General features: G+C 39.6%; 4 protein-coding genes across 6 annotated transcripts; 3 read left to right on the top strand and 1 right to left on the bottom strand.

The window, feature by feature from the left end:
* The first annotated feature begins 1,403 nt into the window (after window positions 1–1,403).
* Window positions 1,404–7,773, top strand: LOC130695358 (zinc finger protein 236-like). Of its 2 annotated transcripts, none has more exons than XM_057518479.2 (26): window positions 1,404–1,585; window positions 1,705–1,798; window positions 1,859–1,983; window positions 2,057–2,200; window positions 2,267–2,401; window positions 2,479–2,844; window positions 2,909–3,061; window positions 3,135–3,255; window positions 3,313–3,464; window positions 3,535–3,709; window positions 3,804–3,894; window positions 3,994–4,126; window positions 4,194–4,333; window positions 4,400–4,614; window positions 4,678–4,864; window positions 4,938–5,178; window positions 5,250–5,357; window positions 5,422–5,688; window positions 5,747–5,799; window positions 5,864–5,996; window positions 6,097–6,223; window positions 6,294–6,429; window positions 6,489–6,703; window positions 6,771–6,946; window positions 7,012–7,167; window positions 7,239–7,773. In XM_057518479.2, exons 2-26 carry the CDS (start codon window positions 1,723–1,725, stop codon window positions 7,608–7,610), a joined length of 4,197 nt encoding a protein of 1,398 aa, XP_057374462.1. In that variant the 5' UTR covers window positions 1,404–1,585; window positions 1,705–1,722; the 3' UTR covers window positions 7,611–7,773. The 2 variants fall into 2 exon arrangements, with proteins under 2 accessions (XP_057374462.1, XP_057374461.1); XM_057518478.2 differs by having other exon boundaries at window positions 7,009–7,167.
* Window positions 7,774–7,994: 221 nt separating this feature from the next.
* LOC130695391 (RNA-binding protein 42-like) lies at window positions 7,995–10,813 on the top strand. Its single transcript, XM_057518537.2, has 5 exons — window positions 7,995–8,129; window positions 8,195–8,603; window positions 8,661–8,826; window positions 8,913–9,107; window positions 10,577–10,813. The coding sequence occupies exons 1-5, from the start codon at window positions 8,086–8,088 to the stop codon at window positions 10,693–10,695; spliced, it is 933 nt and encodes a 310-aa protein (XP_057374520.1). The 5' UTR covers window positions 7,995–8,085; the 3' UTR covers window positions 10,696–10,813.
* Window positions 9,157–10,316, bottom strand: LOC130695400 (uncharacterized). The gene is made up of 4 exons (XM_057518550.2): window positions 9,992–10,316; window positions 9,562–9,811; window positions 9,415–9,484; window positions 9,157–9,346 (listed from the first exon to the last, which is right to left on the bottom strand). The coding sequence occupies exons 1-4, from the start codon at window positions 10,189–10,191 to the stop codon at window positions 9,273–9,275; spliced, it is 594 nt and encodes a 197-aa protein (XP_057374533.1). The 5' UTR covers window positions 10,192–10,316; the 3' UTR covers window positions 9,157–9,272.
* A 4,308-nt stretch (window positions 10,814–15,121) lies between the features above and the next one.
* Window positions 15,122–16,362, top strand: LOC130695401 (protein FAM177A1-like). 2 transcript variants are annotated; one of them, XM_057518552.2, is made up of 3 exons: window positions 15,122–15,333; window positions 15,391–15,621; window positions 15,688–16,362. In XM_057518552.2, exons 2-3 carry the CDS (start codon window positions 15,421–15,423, stop codon window positions 15,985–15,987), a joined length of 501 nt encoding a protein of 166 aa, XP_057374535.1. In that variant the 5' UTR covers window positions 15,122–15,333; window positions 15,391–15,420; the 3' UTR covers window positions 15,988–16,362. The 2 variants fall into 2 exon arrangements, with proteins under 2 accessions (XP_057374535.1, XP_057374534.1); XM_057518551.2 differs by having other exon boundaries at window positions 15,123–15,323.
* The last annotated feature ends 6,819 nt before the right edge of the window (window positions 16,363–23,181 follow it).

Genomic DNA, 23,181 nt, shown 5'->3' with positions numbered 1-23,181 from the left:
ACACGCAAAGAGTTTAACACTAACGCATTTGAAAGTGCAATCAAAGAAAAAGAAAACTGTTTTCGATTGTTCTCCATTCAGTTTTTTCTTCTATTCCATCTCAATATTTTTCCTAAATGTTCTTCCAATGTTTAAGGAAAAAAAAAACAGGCCATGTTTGTACGAATTGCAGGGACAAATGGCTTTTCTGTTTCTAACCGTTTATTCAATATTTTAGATCAATTCTTCAGCAGTTTCTTTTTTTTTTTTTTTTTTCAAGTCCCTCGCTTGAATCGTCTTCTATTGCATCACGTGAGATACTGACGCTGTGGAGCGGACGGGAAAGCCGCTTATATTCTGCCGAGCTCGACTAGAACCAAAGACTTTTTATGGAAAAAAAAAGAAGAAAATATTCAGAGAAAGGATAAAGAAAAGAAGCATGCAACTGCATATACAGCTGAGCATACTAGATTGCGTTCAAGGAGGGGGACCAGATCACGAATATACCTATATACAACAGGGGGACCGGGAATCGGCGTGATACGGAATCTATGAGGCTATTCCCTTCACGGCCCATTGATTCTGTGCAATGTGTGCCGGTCCCGTTTCTTGATACAAATAACATAACGGATGCAAACGAGGGCCGATGGAAAAGAACTCGTTTCATTCTTCGGCCTTGTTGATGTTCTTTTTTTTTCCTTCCCCCCGTCTCTATCGTGGTAGGTCTTCGCTGTATATATCGCTATCCTTTTCGGTGATCGTTTTACCTCTCGATTCTTTGTGATTTCCTCCCCTCCAACGACCAGTTTTATCCATTTTATACATCCTACCAATGGATGGGTCTCTATCCTTCCTATTGTCTGCCGCAGACGATATAGGAGGCGGCTGATGCTGGGACGCGTGCCAGGAAAAAATGCCGGAGATCACAAGTCGTTCCTTCCCTTTTCTTTTTATTTCTTCCCTAGATTGGGTCACAGGAGACTTTTATACCGATTGGAATGTCTTGGAAATAAAAATCAGTATAATTTTATACACTCTCTGGGGTGTATTTTTCGGAATGTCAGGATAGTCTCCTTTTTTACGCTATAGTGTGAACTCACGGCCGTAAACTACGAGCGCAAAGTGATCCAGAGTTAAACCAGCGTAAAAAGTAACTGATAAAAACAACATAGAGAAATAAATTTATAAGAAAACGGTGCCTTTTTTTTTATCTGCCCCTGTGCCGATTTTGAAATCATTTTTAAAAGTCTATTTTTATTTGAATGTCAACTTTAATACATTTTCTTTCTTTCTCAAAACTGACGTACGAATATGTTAGTGTGTACCCAATCGCACTGCGGTTTGTTTTGATCCTACGGCAACGTCGTATTTCATACAGACAACATTGTTGAAAATTTTGTTGTTTTGGCTTTCGGGTACGGCTGGTGGCCGATTTCTAGGAAAAAAAAAAAAGATTTAACTGCCCCAGTTATTTTTAAAAGGCGTAAAGTTATACCTAGAAGTTTCGTGGAGGAAGAAACTTTCTTTCACGTTTAATCGTAAATTAAAGTGTTGAGTCTGCCAAATCATAATTAGCAGAAAGATTAGTTTCAATGTCGAACGAGAGGTAACTTGCGAATTACAGTTTAATTTTTAGTTACCTTCTTCACACACACACACAGAAAGAGTTTGAGGTGAAAAGAAGGAAATGGGATCACCTTTGATTTTCATGTTTTTCTTGAACAGAAATTAATAGTGAAAAAAATGGAATTACCGACCAATGACTGTGATGGAACTAACCCTGTTACGTCCTTCAATTTTGTTTTGTCCGACTCATTAGGTAAAAATTTTTTACAGCTTATTTATGAATCTCATAGACTATCTTGTGTTTTTCTTTCAGGAGGATCAAATGATCTCCTGGATGGGGAGACTACGGTTCCACTTGTATTTTCCACAGACTTTGATATAAATAAATTGTGGAAGAATGGAAATGGAGTACAGGTGGTATTCATTGAGTCTTCGCAGGTGAATAAAAACTAAGTGTGTTTGTTTTCAAGGTGAACTGTTCTTTACTGTATTTTTTTTTGTGTCGTTGAAGGTTGGAATTATTTCAGACAACGGGACAGCTATCGTATCCAGTTCGCCTATTGCTAATGAGATTGGAGACAATGATCAGCCATCAGATCTGTCAGATTTACCTGATAACAGGCATTTGCCAGATACCTTTCATATTGAAACTCCAGTAATATACATCATCAGGTTAACACTTTCACAGTGTGCTGCATGCTTACCTTGGTTTGGTACATAGGTAAATGATTCTTTGACCTGCCCAGAATGTGGAGCAACATTTAAGAAAAGTGCAGACTACAAAAGGCATAAGCTACAACATTTAGACAAGAAGCCCTACCAATGTATGACCTGCAACCTCTCATTTAACATTGAGGTATAGCCAATCTAGTTTTTACGTTTTTTAAGTTTCCCTAATAGTAGCAATAATGCCATGGTTTCTTTGACACACAGAAAAATCTAAAACTTCATATGGCTTTGCATAGCACATCAAGTCAATGTCCCGAATGTGGCAAGAAATTTTCGCGAATGGCTAGTTTGAAGGCTCATATTTCACTCCACATTGAGGAAGATACACTTATCTGTCAGCAGTGTGATAACGAATTCGAAACTATGAGGGCCTTACGGCGTCACGTAGAAGAGGAACACCAACTGAACAAGACCGCCCCCTTAACCCTTGCCGAGCTCAATCACTCGTGTAACGGTTCAACCGATCTTGGGGGAACAGAACCAGTAATAAAAATCTTCCCCTGCAAGCAATGCCATGTCAACTTTAACACTTTAAGAGCGCTAAAGGAACATTCCCGATTTCATCAAAAGGTGTCACAATCTTATCTTGCTTGCATCTAAGCGTTTTCTTTAAAACCTTTATTTCTCGTGAAAGGTCAATTCCATCTTGTCTTGCAAGAAAAAGGGCAAAGCGAACAAAATCGTAGGAAAACCTCGTTTCAAATGCTCTTACTGTCCTATGGAATTCGATAAGCCCAGCTTGTGCACCCGGCACGAGCGAGTCCATACTGGCGACCGACCCTACAAGGTTTTATAACTTTCAATATTCGCCGATGAAACATGTTACGAATTTATTCAAAAATAACGTTGCGCTATTTCAGTGCGACCAATGCTCTCGGAGTTTTAGTCAGAAGAACTCGCTTGTAAGCCATCAGAAAGCTATCCACGGACATGAGAAACCGTACAAGTGCACATTTTGTCCTTATGCCTCAAGCCAGAAAGGTACTGTAGTATTTAAGTCTTCTATTCCTCGTAAGTACGATGTCGTTTATGTATTAGGAAACCTTCGAGCGCACGTTCGACGCCTTCACCTCCTTGCTCATAATGAGCAACAAGGTGATGTTCATCGCTGCGAAGATTGCAGTGCCGTATTCCGAAATGTATCGAGTTTGACATCGCACATGAGTAAATTCCACTGTGATACCGAGCAGGTTTGCTTTATAAAACTCTTTTATATTCACGCTTGTTATTTTTTTTTAATTATCTTTCTTGCATCCAAAGACGGACTCGAGTCTTTCCCACCTGCTGGATAAAAATTCCGACACCATTTCAGTTCTGAACGTTAACGGCGATGATTCCGTATTGCGTGATGGCCTCAACCACAAGAATGATATTCTTCAAAAGGCTCTAGAGCGCATTGGGCTGCCACTCTCAGATGGTGGCGTGGATAATTCATGTGCGAATTCTTTCGAAACTTCATTTTTTTTGTCTTCTGTGAAGGTCGTCTTTCGTGTTGATAACATTTTTGCATTTGTTTTTGTCTTTTCCAGGCCAACAGCGAAATGGCGATCATGATAAAACAAAGGAACGTACAGCATGCACGACTACTCTCGTAGATAGAGCCAATCCAGCCAAACTAGTGTAAGTCCAATAAATCAACAAGCGTCTCACAACCGATGCTCTGTGACAAGACGTAGTAGCATCTTTATGAAAATATGCTTCTTTTTTTTTTTTTTTAAGGCAATATACTGTCGAATACCAGATGGAGAACGCAGTTCGCTGGCTATTGTGTACCCATTGCCCGAAGCGATTTAAGAAACCTTTGGATCTGGTTCGCCACCTTCGCATTCACAACTGCATCATGCCTTATAAGGTAAGCGTTGTCGTTAATCGTCTACTTTAGAATTGTTAATCTACATCAGCTGCCTTCGTCCCAATAGTGCGCAATCTGTTTCAAGACGTTCCGTCTCAAATCGACTCTCATGTCGCACTTGAATTCGCACAATGGGACAAAAGCGTTTGAGTGCACAGTGTGCAATAAAAAACTGGCCAGTCAGGCAAGCCTGGTTTTACATCAAAGGTACGTTCCATGGCGCCCTCTCCAGATGTATACTTATGAAACCTATCATTTCCATTTCGATTACAGGCTCCATACTGGTCAGCGGCCGTATAGCTGTAATTATTGTGGCAAGCAGTTTCGACATCGCAGTTATTTCAAGGTACACCTCCAGGCTCACCAGCGATCTATCAAGAGCAAAAGTAAGGCTGCTAATACGTCAGAAGAGCCACGTCTAGCGAACGACGCTGGCCAATCAACTATTTCCGTGACGTTAGCTGAACCGTTGGAATTGACCGAATCAGGTAATAAAAATGTTCTGTCCGCAATTCAGTGACACGTAAGAAACGGTAATATTTCTATTTTAGGAATCCTCCCGAGACAACCGGTGAATGCACAGCTGTTTAGCAGATCAGAAGCAAAAAGTGGCACTCGACAGACGCGCCCTTTCAAATGTTTGCAATGTGGTGCGGCTTTTAAAAAATCAGCTCATCTTAACCAGCATATCCGCACGCATACGGGACTGAAGCCTTTTACGTGCAACGTCTGCCTCCGGTTAGCGTGTTCACTATTCATAATTGTCAGATAAAATTGGTTTTTCTAAATTATTTGATGGTGCATGCCGAAGGAATTTTGTTTCCAAGTGGGTTCTAAAAGCTCATCACCTGACGCACGAACGGGTTTCGGCGCCCAGTTTCCAGTGCCCCGAATGCAATCGGTGCTTCACTACCAAGGGTACGCTCAATCGACACAGAGCCAGTCACAGCGATTCAAGGCCTTTTCTCTGCCCGTACTGCCCAAAATCCTTTAAGACATACTCTAATTGTAAAAAGCATGTCCGAACACACACTAATGAGGTCATTCATTTGGTAAGAACCGTCATAAACATGTTAATCAGACATCACATACCTCAATCATGTTCCCTTCAACCTGTTTTTAGCAACAAACTCAGTGTTCGTCATCCGTTCCAGAGTCAGCTGATGCTGACACGGTCGACCGATCGCCATCTCGCATTCCTGAGCCACAGGCGGAACCTAATTGGGAATTGGTAAATATTCCAACTGTCGGTGGCCTTTGAAAATGAGCTAACTTTACATTTGGATGGTCTCCAGTTGAACTATGAATCAAGCGACATGCCGCCAGATACCAGTACAGCCCAACCTGATGGCGAATACCAATTGGAGGATGGAACACGAGATGTTGTACATAGTCTCCCGTGCACGACATCGAGCATGAATGACACTTCGTCGTTTGAACCCATACAACTAAGTATGGACTTTGGTGGCGAGGAGGTAGAAGATGTTACAGACACGCCGGGTGATTCTGATCTACAAACAATATATGACGGCCAAGTCTTGTCGCAGAATTTCACATTTCAGGTGAGTCACAATATTCATTAGCAAGCGATACGTAACGTTCAATTATTTTGATTCGTAGGAGAATGAACTACTTAACACAGCAACTGATGATTCGAAAAAAGAAGACAGAAAGTATGCATACTCGTTTTCAGTTTGATTCGTTGCAATTTTTAGTATTATTCATTGATGTTTTCAGGTGCCTTTCGTGCGGAAGAGAATTCAAGCGAGCTGCTCATTTAAAGATTCACATGCGCAGTAACTGCGGAGCTGTGAAAACTCATATTTGTTCTATTTGCACAAAATCGTTCTCAACTGCACAAGCATTGATGGTAAGCAGCTTCATTTTTCAAAAACATGCATTGAAAGCTTTTTCTGGTGGCATGAAATTTGATATTGATCGCTTTAAATCAAACTCCCGTGGGGTATTAGGTTCATCAAAAATCGCACTCAGATCGATATCCTCTTCATTGTGTGTGTGACACATGCGGGCTTAAATCTTCTTCCATTGAGCTCCACTTACATCATATGGAAGAGGGGTGCAATCAGACTAGGACCGGTATGAGTTATCGATTCGTTTTATGTACACATGAAAAAAACGGCATAAAATCTTTAATGTTATTTCGCAGAGGAAACAAGTTTTAAAGAACACAAGTCGCCGATGTTTACTGATGCGACGTCCTCGCAAGAAGGATTTCTTCAACCAACTACGGATAAGATGCCAAAAAGCCTCAAAGAATGCACGCAGTGCAGTAAAAGTTTCAAGTAAAAATGCCTGGAAACGTTAACTTTTAATGTACTAATACCCGTTTATCTTTGTTTAGAAAACAGTCAGATCTTATTCGTCATATGCGAACTCATACTGGAGAACGGCCTTTCCATTGTTCGATATGTGATAAAAGTTTTACGCTCAAGTCCACCTTGACAGCGCATTTGCGTACCCATTCTCCTACTGGCAATAAGACCGTCTCCTGTGAGTTCTGCAAAGGTCTTTATTCCTGCCGGAACACGCTTCGAATTCACATGAGAATTCATACAGGTAAGCCATTTAGCAATTGAAAAAGAGTAGCAAAAGAAAAAACAGCATTTCATCGTTCTATCATCAGGAGATAGACCTTTCCGATGTCCTGAATGTAACTTGTCGTTCCGGACAACCGGCCACCGACAATCCCATCTTAAGAGTCATCGTAAAGCTGCTCAGGCAGTCGGTAAAGTGAAAGCAATTCGCGCAGTAACAGGTGTATCCAACAAAAAGAAACCGAAAGTTAAAGCAACCAATCAGGTAAAATCGTCTAAATTATGAAACGTCTTTGCCACTTGGTTAAAAAAAAAAAATTACTTTAGCAGGGGGTTGATATAGACGTTGATGGAAGCACTCAGATGGCAAAAGTTATTGCCATTACAGGCGATTTGTCAAATCAGCACAATTCCCTGGGCGATCAAAGTGGATCTCTGGCCAATTTGACTGTGAAATTCCATTTAGATGAAGCTGGCAATGTCCAGGTAAATTTTGTTTCCATTAGTTAGTCGCTATCCTTAAAGAAAACTAAGATTATTTCATTCTTTTCTGTTAGCTTCCCGCGTTGGATTCCAATACTTTGCTTGACCTAAGCGAATTGTTCCTTACCCAAACCGATGGACAGGTTACCTTGACCCAGGAAATGAGTCTGTCTCACATGTTAACAGTAGGCGAGTCAAATCGAGATGAACTGAGCAAGAACCTCATGAATTCTGAGTCGGGTCTGCGACTTTTGGCGGGAAACCACGAAGGAACGATGCTTGTTTCCAACTCGCATGCAGACCAACACCAGTCCGAAATCGAGGAAGGTGCAGATCATGTTATCATGGAAGCAGTTGACCCTGTTGTTATTTTGGGAGCATCAAATGAAAAGAGTCCTAAACGAGTGTCTGTAATTACGTCAAGAAATCGCAACTTTCAAAAGTGAAAACTTGTTTTCCCCTCTTTGTAACATACTCCATTCCTGCAACCATCCAACAAAGGGTCCATCAAGCATTGGAAGGTATCGATCATACTACATATTTTGAAACAAAAACTTACTGTTTCTAATTTTGATGCTATCTTGTTTTAATATAAAAGAGAAAACTGTTTTCCATTTGTTTCCTATTAGACATGCGTTAACCCATTTTGTGTGTCTGCTAGATCGTTTTCATGTACCATTTACAAGGGCCATCACGATTTTGGTCTTAGGATTGAAGTATGAAGCCATGAAAAAATTCGTTTTTGTAGAACAAACCTTCCTGTGCTTGTTCGCCATTTAGCCTAACCCGTTGTCGAGTCGGAGGCCATTGCACAATTAAACTAATTTGGCAGCGCTGTTTGCAGGCGTGCAGAAGTGAGTGCTTGTACGATTGTGAACGAATTCGTGTTTACAAAGTCGGAAGACAATATTCGTTTTTAAAATGGCAAGTTTCCCTCAAAGACAAATGCAAGATGAAATGGAAAGGTATAAGTTTAATCATCAAATCAAATTCTATACTAGCTAACTAAACTGATTTGTTTTGTTAACAGGTTTGAGGCAGAAATCTCTAACTCTACGTCTAAACCTACCATTCCCCCTGTTTTAAAACCAAGCATGGTACGACCTGCTTCTGGTGCACCTGGTACATTTCAGCAAAAATTCCAACCCCCTACCCATTTTTTGCCAACCCAACTCCAAAGGGCTGGAGTTAGACCGACTGCCCCAGCTTCTTCATCTCAAACGTTTTCCTCCACCACATCAGTACAACCTTCAAGCCAAGCTTCTAGTGTTGGAACAGCCATTATCAGTAACAAACCTGTTCTTTATCTTCCTGAAAAAGAAGCCAAATCAACACCTGCAACTCCCACTACTGCTGCAAGTTCGTCCAAAACTACACAACCAGCCAAAAAACAAAAAGTTGAGGCTAAATCCCCCACAAAAGTTACACCAAGTTCTTCGGTAGGCACACACAATCTCATGTGCATAGATTAGCAGTATACACATTTCTGTTTTTAGGGTGGTCCATCTATTTTGAGGGCTCCGTCCTCTACGGTCGGTTCAGCCACTGTCAAAGCTGGCACTGATGAGCCCAAAGTACAGAAGATGAAGAAACCCAAAAAATTTGTAAGAGCAGCTGGTGGCACAGTTTGGCAAGATGACTCCCTTCTTGAGTGGGATCCAAGTAAACATATTTTTTTTTTTATCTATATCCCACACTTTTCTGTTCCTTCAATCGCCTTGTAATACAAATATTTGTTTCTTTTCCAGACGACTACCGAATCTTTTGCGGAGATCTCGGCAATGATGTGACTGATGAAGTCTTGGCTCGCGTTTTCGGAAAATTTCCCTCTTTTCAAAAAGCCAAAGTGATCAGAGACGCTCGCTCCAATAAAACAAAAGGCTTCGGCTTCGTTAGCTTCAAAGATCCGACGGATTTCACACGAGCCATGAGAGAAATTAATGGTAAGTCCCTCTCAATTTATCATAAATATTTTCGCTATAATAGGGCATGTCAGGAGTATCCACCCAACTTTATTATTTCTGCGATCATTTGATTTTCGTGAAATGTGTGTAGCGATTAGCAGTCAATTGTGTGTAGTGCAAAAACAAAAAAAGCAATATGGCGCTTTAAAAATCGTCGTTCTTGGTTTCAATTTGTTCGAAGTCCGGCTCGTTGAAATCGTTATCGACTTGGTAATAATCTAGAAAACAAAAAGAAAAACACTAACTTAATTAAAATGCCACCTTTTTTGCGCCATTTTTGTGTCACCTTTACTGTCGTAGTTGAACTCTTCGTAGGGGAATGCTTGTACGTTCGTTTCGTCATCAGACTTGGGTAACTGTAAAATGAAGTTATGCCAATCATAAAATTAGTCCTTTAGTAGAGCGACGTCTTGAGCTAATGCCGTATCATTACCCAATCGTGGGATCGTTTGACAGCCACAGAATTCTTCGTATTACCCAAGTTGCCATCTCTGCGAAGGCTGCTCATAAAGTAGGGTGGTTGTCGCTTGTTATAGAAATTGGGCAGCAGCTGATGATTCCATACGAGGAGCGGCTGTATATTAGAATGCGTCTTGTTATTTCCGCGTCGAATGAGCCGTCTTGGGATGTCGCGTTCACCCACTGGTGCCTCCGTGTGGCTATTCGTTCTTGGCAGATACCGTCTGTTCAGTAATTGAGAAACAGCTAGATTTGTTTTTTTTTCTTCCCACAGAAAGATGTAATATTTAGTTTTATTTACGTTATAAGGCTCATATTAAGTGCTTGTCAAAATGGAAGAGTTTAGAGCGAAGCAATAATAGATTTTAGATATAATTTAGATTTTTCAAAACAGCCAAACTTACGGTTGTCGGATAGATTGGTGAAAAATGAGAATCGGGTTGTGAGATCGAAGTTTTTTGAACGGTTCACGCTTTCCGAGTTGACCCATCAGCGGTAAAAGATTCTCCGACGAATCAATTTCTTGGTTGGCAGAATCGGCGATAGTACAAGTGCAAATTAGGGCGATGAGGCAGAGTGTTCGCAAAATCAAGTTTAACCGCATCGTGTTTTTTTCCTCTGTGTTTTGTTTCTTGGCGATAATTTGTTTGTTGTGCGGAATCGGATGTGTCGTACGGTGGTCAATAGCAGCAGCACTTAACCTGCCATCGACTGTTGAAACAGGGGTTGTTCTGTGGCACGGAAACCATCCGGTATGGCTTCTTATAGTCTCGTGATGGGATGCACATGCGCCTCGTTTACGTCCGTTTACCCGTTTCCCTTCGTTTTTGCCATTCTATGGGTACCCAATGATCCATCAAATGCGAGTGCCTTCACTCAATGTCCTTGCTGACCTTTTTCTGTTATGAAGCCGTACCCTTTTAGTAGAATCGGTCTAGATTGGATGTGAGATGGTTTTAATTTTGTTTGTCTTCTCTTCCATTCCACAGGCAAGTACGTGGGAAGTCGGCCGATTAAGTTGCGCAAAAGCAATTGGAAGAACCGCAACATCGACGAGGTTAAGAAGCGACAAAAGGAGAAGGATATCTTACTTGGCAAGCGTCGATGATTGTAACGTTTTCCTCCCTTCTTAAATCGTACGTTGGTCAGTTAATCAGACCTTTGATTTTTTTTTTTTGGGTTCTGTGACACGCACTTGCAACAAAATTACAACATCAAAAAATTCCAAAGTGACTTAATTTTTCCTGTTTATCCTTACAGAATCTGCTGGCAGTTGATTAGAACAATTTACTTACGCGGCTTCAAGTAATGCCCCCGAGGCGAGGATTGCGATAAAGTCACTCTTTACTCAATTTCGTGACGACGTAGGTGTTGATTATTTACGTGGTTGACAAGAACAGAAAAAGCGGGCATTTGATTGTGTGGAAAGATTAATTATATATAGACGATTTAGAGGACTTCATGGAAACCATTCGTCAGGAATCGGAAACGGCGCAAACGGAAAGACTTGCTTAGAAACCAACTAGTCCATTAAGTAATTAAAAGCCAGCGAGCTTTCCCCTCCCGCACAAGTTGCTTCGCCAAACCGGTATTTGAATTATTAAGGTGATATCATTCGGGCTGAACGGAAGCATCTTTGCTAACTCCCCATAAGGAAAGCTGCTTTGTCTAAATAAAAGCTGCTTGTAGCCTTTCATCTAATTTGAAAGACTGTCATGTCTAATGTAATGAAGAACGCCATGAAATTCCAATTCGGAGACATGCGACGGTGAATTGAAATGAACAAACGTCACATGTAGCATTTTGGAAAAGTACTAGGCAGCTGCAACTCTACGACTCTTCGCCGAAAAACATGGTCGACTTGATCAAGAAGAAAGGGAAGGGTTGAAAACGTAACAAAAAAAGAGCTCACCGAGAGAAAAAGAAAGGTAGATCTGCATTTTTATTTCTAACGCATGTCTTTTAACATCTTTTTGACATTCCCGCTGCACTTGTAACTGAATTTGCATAAGCAACAGTCCTTTAGGATATAAAATCGGGCGAGGCAATGGTACAGTAAGTGATTGGCGAACCACCTACGCAAAAGCCTGTATCAATTTTTTCCCAGTTCGCTTGAAATACCCGGGACTCGTTTTTAATGCGCTGCATTGTTAGAGACTAATGTATCGTTAAATTCACTTGTCAAGCTTAGTGTCATGTAATATTCTTTGATCTGTGAGGAACCAGAAACACAATTTGAAACTCTCATCATGGGGCGGCTAAACAAATGAGAAAGTGTAGGGACTATATCATCTGCATTAATTATGAAAGAAGCTGGGATTCCGCTTACGACGTACATTGCGAAAGATCACCACCATTATGTTCGGTGCCGCGGAGTTGGAAACAAGACTCCAGTCATTGTTTAGGCCGTCTACGTCAGACCTTGTCGTCTGCGGCTTACAGGGAGATGAACTCATACAATTCAATCAGCGAGAGTATACCGTGACGTACGTATTCCTATATGGCAGTTTCTATTAAGAGATGGTAATCAATTGATCACTTCTTTTTCGTCCCCCTTTTTAGTTGGTGTTTTCTCATTCGCTGTCTACAGGGGGAAGGAAAACAGTTTTTTTTTTTTGCCGATGCGAAGGGGGATCACATCAGATAAACGTGAATTGAACCCGTGAATAGTGAGTTATTAATATTACTTGCATTTGCTTTTTTGAAATCACAAGTGGCTCTCTTTATTTTTGTCAGGTTAGTGCGATAAAGAATTTGCGTAACTAAAGCGACCTTTATTTGCCATAAGGAAAAGGTAAGTCAAAGATCAAAGAGTTCTGGTTGATCATCTTTCATTCGAGACATATTTCTTTTAACAGAATAGATATTTTTAGTCCTTTATTAATGCTCTATACAAAGAAAAAAAGAAAGGGCTTTGTTGTAGGCAGCAAAGATCGATTGACTGCACGACAAAAAGGCGGGTGGCGATGGGAAGCGGTGGCGTTGTCTTGACATTCAATCCTCTAGTTTGGGAATATTGCAGGCTTTGCTTCGTGATAGCTGATCAATTTGTGAAGTGAAAAATAGGCAGTATAAGGTTTCTTACTCTTTTTATTGATAAATACTTGGTTTCAAGCTTCTTTCTTTTCATATCGTATAGATGACAAAGTAACAGCACTTAGAAAAAGCTCGCGAACACTGATGCGATTATTTGAACTGATACCAGCATCAGCCGACACAAAGCTTAAAAGAAATACAACTTTTCAATGTTGTTTTTTTTTTTCGATCGGCTGTCTCCCATCGAGGCCGTTCACAATAAGTTTTACAAGATTCGTCTCGCGAAAGAAACTTCAGGACTACGAGAAATAACGAGTGTACACAGTCGCAAGTGTACAAAATGAAGTTCTAAAATATTTCTTTTTCCTTTTAACGTTCTATTTTTATTATAAAACCCTGAAATCAGTCGAAGCAGAACTTACTTGCCACTATCGAAGCTTGCAAATTCCCGGGAAAAATTTCGTAGTTCGACGATAGCTTGAATCCAACAAGAAATAAGAGGAAAAGGTACTTAAATTTTGCTTAGAAACAAGAAAAGATAGTGGTAAAGGGGCACGGCGATGCATCAATTTAGCACTATTCTTCCAATCTCTTCCAGGCGGAACCGACTCACTTTGATTGTCGTCTGCTTGTTAATATTACCTGAAGCGTTCATTATATTCTAGCATTCTAACCACGCACGGAATAATGAAATTGTTCCTGTCAACAAAAAGGCCAATCTTATTATACGTTAGCTGGTGTTTGATTTGTTGAGGCGTTAACCGATTGATCAATAGAGATAAATTCAATAGAAATGAATTTCTCGTAGATTTTCATGCTTGCAAAATGTTTAGATTACTTCAGTTAAGATCAAGGCTATTGCAGTGCAGTGCCACGAAAAGAAAGTTTGTGACATTTTTTAATGATGCTATTTGACTGGAAGTTGGGGACTCTTCATTGCTAAACAAAACTCTAACGTCATTCCATTTTTTTTTTTGCATTGTCCCACTAAATAGTTGGGCACCGTCTGCTTCAGGTACCCATGTTTACTTACGAAACTTTCTTATACTTCGTGACCAATCCATCGTTATTCGTTTACGCTACTCGCAAGTCGATTTCATCATTGTTGTTGAAACGACATTTTAGTAGGCTTTACAGTGTAAAACTCTAACATTTTTGGAAAAGAAAGAAAAATCTAAGTGGATTAAAAAAAGAAATTGGGAAATCTGAGAAGAGAACGAATCGTATGTAGAGAAAAATGATTTTGCGAATTCTACTAAGAAGTTGGATGGGTGTGCTATTGCATAAAACATAACAAAGGGGATCTTGAATTTGAAAATACGGTAGTTTGATTCCGTCTTTCCATATTTAAAGCGGATAAGTATGTTGATCTAAAAATAAAGAGGAAAGGTTCTGCAATGCGTCGACACGATCTCAAGGGTTTCGAGGACAATAAAACTCTCACGGAAACGATATAATCTGACTAGTTCAGAGTCCAAATCTTTTGCCGTCCACCTTCTTCTCTTTCTTTTTTTTTAAAGAAAATCTTTGAGGCACGAATTCTTCACTGCTATTCAGAAAAAAGGGAAAAAAATGCCACCATACAAGATGTTCGTCCGTTACGGAGTGATGCGTAACGTTCGTACGCACGTTGTTGTTGCCACGGCTTTTGTGTAATAATAAAGACGTGGTGTGTGAAGTAGATGTAATAATGTTTTCGACGTACACAGGGGCGGAACCATTCTTTCATTTGTGTTCTTTTCCTTTCCACGTTTTGTGCCTTCCTCTTTTTTTCCATACAATTTTCAAAGACTCGTTCTCTCCCACGCTCTTGCAAGCTTTTTAATACGCAGGAAAGTCGTGGATATACAGCTGGAGCAAAAATGTGTGCATTTTCAACGACGCATTTCACATCTTTTGTGTAGCTTCTTTCACCTTATCAGGCATCACGAGCTGTGGAATGAGGTAATAATGAAATTAGACCGGGAAAATGTGAATTCCGATCGGATAAAGTCGCTTCAGCAACTTTGAAAGCCTCTAACGAGCGAGGACGCTCATGAAAATACCAGAGATTACCAAAGGACTCCTTTGAGAGTTAGAAAAAAAAATGCTTTATATTCCATTTCGATTTTTTTTTTACCCATTTCGTCCAACCGGAAAAATTATTACATTTACCGTTTCATCACTTTGGTATTCATGACCAATGTTACCATGACACTTTGATGATGAACTCTACCGACAGAAAAAAAGAACAAAGCATTTACCCTGGAGCTCCAAATAAACTGGCGTGTAGTGGGTACCATTATGCAAATGCTGGTGAATCTTATCTGTAGTTTAATTGGCCAATCTGTTTTTCATTCTTCCTGCTATTACGCTGTCTGATTTCTCTACGCAATTCCAAACTGAGAAAAAAAAATATTATCTGGAATGGAAATCAACAAAAGGAAGTCATTACGCAACGTTGCCAACGGTTATTTCGATTTGTTGTTTTTACTGCAGTTGCCCACCTTCCATAGCCAGAGAAGTTTTGCAATCTCAAGAGTCATCGAGGTTGAACAACTTTCTTTAAACGCAATTCGATTTTTCTGATTATTTGTTTTGTGATTGCCGCCGTGTGCTGCACATTTACTATCGAGTGACAGTCTATCTAAATTTGAGTTTTTGTTATCATCGTTGTCACCGGAAATTGTTAGTTTTATGGAGGAACTACAAACTGTTAAGGTATATCAAAGTATTAATATTACTGTCAATTTGGAAATCTTGACTGAAATTTTTATTCCTTTTATAGTCAAGTGCAGCAGGTGAAACCCTTGGGGAAATGGTAGTTCCCGATGCAATTGTTCAAGTTAATCTTGAGGCAACTGTACCTGAACTAGCAAGTTCAGATAAGCCATTACAAATTGAGAATGGCAGAAAGGTGAAAAGGTACATTCACTGTAGTGATGGCGTTTACGAAGAGTACAGCAGTGATGAAGAAGGAGTCTGCAAGGTCCAGACTAGTTCCACACTTGTTGATCCAGTAAGTTCATTAGCCCTGATATGAATCTTACAAAACCTTACTTATCTGTTATTCTTCTTTTAATAGAAAACCATGGCTTGGATGCCTTGGTTTTCACATGTGTCGTCAAAGGCCTTGGCGGCTTGTGATTATGTTGGGGAAACCCTGGCAGACTTCCTTGGTATTACTGCCCCGAAATATCAGTATGAGATAGAAGAGGCTAAACGGATGCAAGAAGAAGAAAATGCTGAGAAGAAAGCTATCGACTTGGAAATGGCAGGATGGAGAGATCAATCAACTACTGGACCGGAACCTCAAACTAGTACCCCTATTTCAATTCTTCCTAAAGTTATTCCAAATCAAGTTAGTACTGGCACAAATGTTTAGCTTAGGGGTTAAAACACAGGTAGATTTAAACTGATACCAGTAAATGACGTCCTTCCAGAAGTAACCCATCCTGCCAGATGGCTCTGCTTGTGCCTTTCTGTTATTTCTTTCCTGTTTTCGCATTTATGCTTAACGAAATCTAGCCCTTTTCCTTGTCAAATTTGTATTATAATATTTACTAAGCTTCTCGAAAGCTTTGTTCGAATCAAGAACTTGAGATGAGGGAGCGCCGTCTTGTATCAACATTTGTCTTTCATTATCGAGTTTGAGGTTTCGTGTCTTGCGTGACTACCATACACACCGAAGATTCTTCGTTTTTCTTCCTTTCCTTTCCTTTCTTCTTCTCTAAACGCAAATAGACAGTAAAGTAAGGTGTCTGGGATTTCTCTTCATTTCTCCCGAGCGACCCGATAATTTATTATCTCTTGCGAAGCTGTCAAAAAATGCTGACGCCACCGCTGCCGCTGAATATTCTCTGGCCCAATTTGTCGTGAGTTTGTCACGCCATTTTCCAACTGTTTTCTTCCACCTCCCCTTTTATTTGGTTTCCCGTTTTTTTTTTCCCACACGAAAAGGAAACAATCCAAATTTTTCTTCCCTCAATTCTACGTTTGTTCTTACCGAATATTCCTTTCTTTTTACTTGCCATGATTACCGTTTCTTGCTCTTCTCGTTTTCTATTCGTAGCCCTTTTTTTTTTTACTTGATTACCATGTTAGGGACCTCCGGAGTTGGAACAAAGGCCTTACAAGCAATCGAGACGAGTTGTTTTCTTGTTACGTGGCCCTTTTTTTTCTTCTCGTTTCACCTGATATATTTAATATAGCACGCAAGGCTTTTTTTCTTTGGTGGGGTATTTTTCGTCATGCCATTCAAGAAAAAGAGGGGAAAAGAAAACGCGTGATGAAGGTTTTCAGTGTCTCTTAAAAAAAAATTATTATTTGGGTTTGTTGCTTTCTTCTTTTCTTATGGAGGTTATTGTTGTGTCGGCGAATGATATCATTATTTAAGCTATAGTAGCTAAAGAGTCACAGAAGCTAACTTTTACAATGGACTGCGTTGGTGGAGGGGGTCTTTTTTTGAAATTTGATCAAATTAGCTGAACAGCGGGGCGACCGAATTTCTCTACATTTTTTTTTCTCTCTCTCCTGTTGCGTTTTCCTTTTTTTTTTTTTTGGCTTGGAAAAAAAAGGAAATAAAAATGATAATGCCCCGTCATTAGACCCAACATTTGCACTCCCTGTGTCGGCGGATTCTTGTAACACCTTACCGTGCGTCGGCATCAGAAAATTGAAAAACAACAAAGGGAGAGAAAAAAAAAATGTGTTTCAAACAAATGAAGAACACACAAAGACATGTGTGTGTACCAGACGTATTTTCAATTGAAAATACGAAACGCGCACACACAGAACATTTCCCTCGCTTTTTCTTACAAACGTTAATTAACCTAAAAAAAATTTAAACAATAAAAATGGCCGCGACAGTTTCATATTCTCATTCAGCCGGAGCGTCTTTTATATCAAACCCACCAAATAGTTATTTAGCGAGTCGGCCAAGAGATGATTACGAAACGCAATTGGTTTGAATCAGCGAATTTAGCGGAATGGTTTATTTTTTTTTTTAAAGAAAAAAAGGACCAACGAAAGAAAACACACATAACAACCAACGTTATTGTAGTACTGCAGGCTCCTTTTCTTTTTCCTTCATCATTCCAGGGCAAATGATAGTCATTATTTCGACAAAGAGAAGAGTGCAAGGAGGGGGGTTCTTTTCTCTATTGCCTTTTTGGGGTCGTTGTTATTGCAACGGTCTCCTCTTGTTTTCTGCCCGTTAGTGGTAAACCTCTCGCAGCTATCGCATCTTTTGACACCGTGCTGTAATTCGCGTCCGTTTTTTTTTTGTATAAATTTTTCCTTTTTAATCAAATCAGAATTAAGCTTGTCACCCCTAGCGTTTGAATTTTTGTTAGGCGCGTTTCTTTTTATACATACAAGAGGGTTAGTAGCGCCAAAGCGCGCTCAATTTGAAACGGTCGTTATTGCGTACGAAAATAAAATGCTAGGTGTATTGCTTCTATTGAAGAAAACTACCGCGCTATGTTGGGGGGGTTACACATCTGACCCTCTTTTTTTCTTCTTCGTAATTAATGGATGCTTACAACGGAACGCAATCAGGAAACAAAAAAAAATGTACAAGTGAATTTTCTTCCGAAAAGACGTGACAGACTCTCCACACACAAAAAAAAAAGATGACCGGCAGCTAGCTATATATAATAAGGTAAAAGAGCACCTATACACACACATAACACACTAATAAATTTCGAGGGAAACAAGAAAAAGGGAAAACACGGTTTTTAAAAAGGAGCGCCGCAAAGCCCAACGAGAAAAATAGCAGTAATAATAATAGATGGGGTTCCTATAAAAGAAGCACCCAAAAATATGTTTCCCTTTTTCTTTTCTATGGCGGAAAAAAAAAAAGACAAGAAAGTGTTATTCGTGTGTTGTCAGCCATCCTCAGCGTAGAATTACAATAGGGCGGCCCGTTGGGTCCGATGGGTCAGCAATGGGCCCACTGTGTCGCGGTTTTTTTTTTCTTCTTGCCGTGTCGACAACACCGTTTGTTATTACCCGGTGATTATACGTAGCCAACAGTTTTTCCTTTTCTTGTTTTCTTTTTTGAGGATAAAATGCTTAAATGGTCCGAAAGAAGAACATTTCCTTTTCTCTGTCCTTTGAAATTTATTTGTACCTGTGTGTGTGTGTGTGTGTGTGGTCTTGGGGGGGGATACTATGATTCCGTCTGTACACGAGATTTCAGTGTGTCTCATCCGCTTTTGGCTTCGTCAAGCGGAAAAATAGAAAACACAGAGTGTTCAGGACATTTTGACGGTTCGTCGCTCTCCGACTTCTCTTTTTAAATTTGTAAATAATTTAAAACAAAAGAAAAACAAAAACCAGTTCAGGACTTTTCGAAGTGACCTTATCGGGTGTAGAATAGGAAAAAAACAACGTTAAAACACAAACAGCGCGGCGACGTCTGGAACACACACACACACACTCCGAGAAACACAAAGCGTAATTTAAACTTATTATTATTATTTGTTGTCTGCCGAGGTCTAATTATCACAACGTGCCGCAAAAAAAGCCTCTTAAAAAACAAAAACAATGAAAAGTATTTCAAAGTAACGTTACGTGATGAATATCTCATCAGTCCAGCAATGGCCATCTCTTGTTATACTCTTAATTTTTTTTGTTTTTTAAGATTTAAAAACAAATGCCGGTGAGAAATGAACTTACTGGCAATAATTGGAGGCTATTTGACCGGCGGGATGGCATGAGCAATAACACGGCAATATATTCCATAGCTGGCAGCTATATGATTCTAATATTATAAAGCGGCACGTATTTTTTATATAGACGTACTGGTATAGAATTTCGATTGATGCGGGTTTGAAATCGTGCCGCGGCGCCTGCGAATGACGAAATGATTTTTTTTTAAGAAGAAGAAGAAGAAAAAATGATGTATTTTTTTGAAAGATGAACTGAGTAACTTGTCCCGTTTTCTATCGTTGAAAAACAATTTTATTTTTTTGAAGGGCTCAGTTCGGACGGGGAAATTATGGAGAGGGGCGTGAGTATAGCGAAACACAAAGCGTATCGGATTGGAATCACTCACGGTACGCATCGGGGAGACAATAGCTAGACAAAAAAAAAAAAAATATTTTTCTTTTCTATTTATGAAATTCAAAAAAGGGAGGCAGAAAAAAAGAAATGACAAGTCTACCTGTCGGCGTAATTATTCAGCAAGGTAATGGCCGACTTGGAGCCATTAGCAACTTTAGTAATAACATCAACCTTTTTACTCAATGTCCGTCGGCGTCCAGTGGCGTATCTCATCCTGCGACATGTTTACGATTTATTTTTTTTCAAAGGGGGGAGGCTGTTTGTTGCCAAGGGTGCCTATTCAGCGCGTTTGAACTTGGTGAGGCTATTTTCTGATGACGCAACACACACCTGTATGGCAGTTTAAATTTTTGTTTTCTTTATTTGGTCTTACCAACCAGAGGACAGGTTTCCTCTCCACTTGTTTTTCTTTTTTTCAGACTGGCGGATTGATTATTTTATTTGGTAGAAAGGAACCTGTTTGTTTGTTTGGCGAGGTCGAGTCGATGACACCAAGGTTGTACACGTACAACAATAGCTACGAACGAAATTCAGTTGCACTCCGGCCTGTCTTGCAATGCACAAGAAAAAAGCAAGGGGGAAAAAAACAGAACTGATAAGAAAATGACAAGACGGATGCATTAACAAGCTAATGGTGCGTGTAGCCGCTGCTGCACGCGGGAGCCATTGACTAATGAACATCTCGTCGTCTCCGGCCCACCTGTCTGTGAAACGAGCCCGTCAGAAAATTCAAACGATGATCCCGTTTCCTTTTTTTGTGAAGGTTTCAAATTTTTATGATTTATTTTTTTAATAAGATGCAAACGGGCGGTAGGAAAAAAAAAAAGGAAATTCGATTAAGATTATCTGACATCAGGAAATTTACGTTTACGTCTACTTACATCGCAAATGGCGCAAAAGAAGTCGATTTGCATTTTCTTTCTAAGAAAGGGGGGGTTCATTGAAAATGACCATTTTTTGAGAAACGGAATTAAGGCGTGGTTAGGTACAACTGTCAGTCACTCCCTTGATAAATGTTAGGGAAAAAACTGGTCCGTTCCTCCCTGGCCGCCTAAAAAAAAAAAAATTGTCGTTTTCCAAACAGCTGATCCAACGTGTGTGTTTCCATACTTGGTTATATGCCCTACGTTTTTAATGTTAGCCTCTCAATCTTTTGTTTGTATTCTATACTCGTCATGAAAACGAGGAGGGATATCAAAAAAGCAAAAAGGACGAGGGGTGGTATTGATAAACCTGTTTAGTGAGTGGTCAGGTCGTTTCTTTCGTCAATTGATTCTGTTAACGTTGTCTTCTTTTTCATTTGGATTTTTCGTCTGTGTCTTGTGTTTTGGAAAAAAAACTCTTGTTTCTGAAGACAATTTTTAATCAAAACAAGTTTTTTTTTTTTCTCTTAAAAAGAATTATTGGCTTTTGTTTCATTTTTGAGCCGCTAGTCGTGTGTTGGATCCTCACCAAAAAGAGAATCCCAAAAAAGGGTCGATGGTAGTAGGTTTTAAAATAAATTTTTGTTTAAAAGAAAATGCCCTCTGGACGGGACGATAGAGTGCACATATACCGCTTCTTGAGTTCTTTATTATTCTATTTTTTTTTTTTGTGTTTTTCCCTTCAGTTGGCATAGTTATCATCATGACCTCTTGATTTATAATAAATATAGAGATCGTGACAGCGTTGTTTGACGGCCGTCGTATATCGACAATTAGACATTCCCAGGGAAGGGTGTGTGTGTGTGTGTGTGTGTGCACGGGGCTTCTCAAAAGCTCCAGATACTGTTTCGTGTAACATCAATCTGGGCTTGCATGTATAATGAGTTGTTATTGAATTTCATCCGGAACATAGCGCAGCTCTGGAAATCATTTCTTTTTTAGTTTATACAATAAAAAAAAAGGAGCAAAAGAAGCGGCTTTCCCCCCCTTTAACCATCACGTTTGCATTGTGTATAGCACCTTGTGTGTGTGTGTGTGTGTGTGTAATCATCTTTTGTTACTTTACGACCCAGCGGCCTTGATTGCCAATAGAGCCGGGTGCTTCTGTCTTCCCCATTTCACACACACACAAGATCTCACTGCCATTGTAATTCAAATGTATTCCCTCGAAAAAGGATCGTGTCCGTTTCAATCGGACTCAACATGCATGAAATTTTTCGTCTGCTACCGACAACTTGTGGAGATAATATGAAATCATAACCCTCCTGTATTTTAATTGTCAACGCATTATTCATAAATCAAATGGCGTTAGTGTTGAACCAAACAAATGTAAAAGACAGTTGAGCTGATTTGGACAGCTAGTTTGATACTAATCGTGAATATCTAGCAATAGTGTGAATGAGGTATGGTTCATTGGTCTAATTTCCGTACCACCCACATCGACCATCTGGTGAGGAACTTAACGTATGTAATCAACAATTTAAAAGTGGTCATGTACAGGAATTGTCTATATATGCTAATAGACATTAGAAACTCTACATTTAATAGGCATCATTTACACGCAAGGACATGCTGTTTCCATTGTTCGTTAATGACAACCTTCAAGTCTAGCAGGCACAATTTTTCGTTCAATTCAAGTTCCCTCATTTAGATTTCTTGTGTGTGTGTGTCTTTTTTCTGCTGTTGTAGTATGTTATAACTAATGATAATCAGCATATCAAAATGCAAGGACATTTCATTTTCAGAATGGTGGGGAATTTTAAAACAATTCCAGGTTTGAGCTTCATTTAAATGAACCTCCAGCGTGAAATCTGTGCATTTGTATTCCTTTGGTTCACTGAAATTGAATTACCTAAAATGATTCTTCCACATTTCTTTTTTTTTTAATGAATTATGCAGAATTTAAAAACGAAAACAATTCATTGAAAGTTTGTCTTTTTTGTGTCATCATTTCAAAAGGATGCTTTTGTTTCTTCTTCCGCTCTTCCGCTGTGATTGTTGATGTGTCAGTTTCGTGTCAACCTGGGTGGCGAGACACACCCAAAAAGCAACAGTACCTTATGGTTTTGTTTATGAACAAGCAAAAAAAAATGCCCATCACCTTTAGGTTTAAAATGTTGCTTCCAGCTGAAAAACCGGAAGCTGATTGTGTGCAGTCTTTTATCTCAATTTCATTCGCTTGGCCGGCTACCAATTGTTACCCATTCGGACAACAGAAGATGTTCATCATTTCGAAGGTAATGTATTATCTTTTGATAGCCCATCAAGTCCCGTATAAATTGCCTTTTAACAAAACCTGTGTGTGTACGTCCTAATGAATAAAATCAGCTGAGAGTGCAGACGATAGGTGTCTCTCTAAAACTTTAAAAATCAGAAACGAGAAAAAGTTTATTACGTGCACGCATTTTTCAATTACTCGTGTGGATTAACAATTTGTGTGAACGAGAAAACAAAGAGATGGCAACAATCAATCAAAGAACACCGTTGCCTCGCATTGTTTTTCACACAAAACTAACAAAAGAAGATCGCTTTTGAAAAAGGAGGGGGACGTAAAGTTAGTCTGCTCTTTTTGCCAAAGACAAAAGCTT

The sequence above is a fragment of the Daphnia carinata genome, chromosome 7 (genome assembly GCF_022539665.2).
Source record: "Daphnia carinata strain CSIRO-1 chromosome 7, CSIRO_AGI_Dcar_HiC_V3, whole genome shotgun sequence".
Taxonomy (NCBI): domain Eukaryota; kingdom Metazoa; phylum Arthropoda; class Branchiopoda; order Diplostraca; family Daphniidae; genus Daphnia; species Daphnia carinata.
Note: the sequence above shows the minus strand (reverse complement) of the source record. Positions and strands in the feature narration are given on the sequence as shown.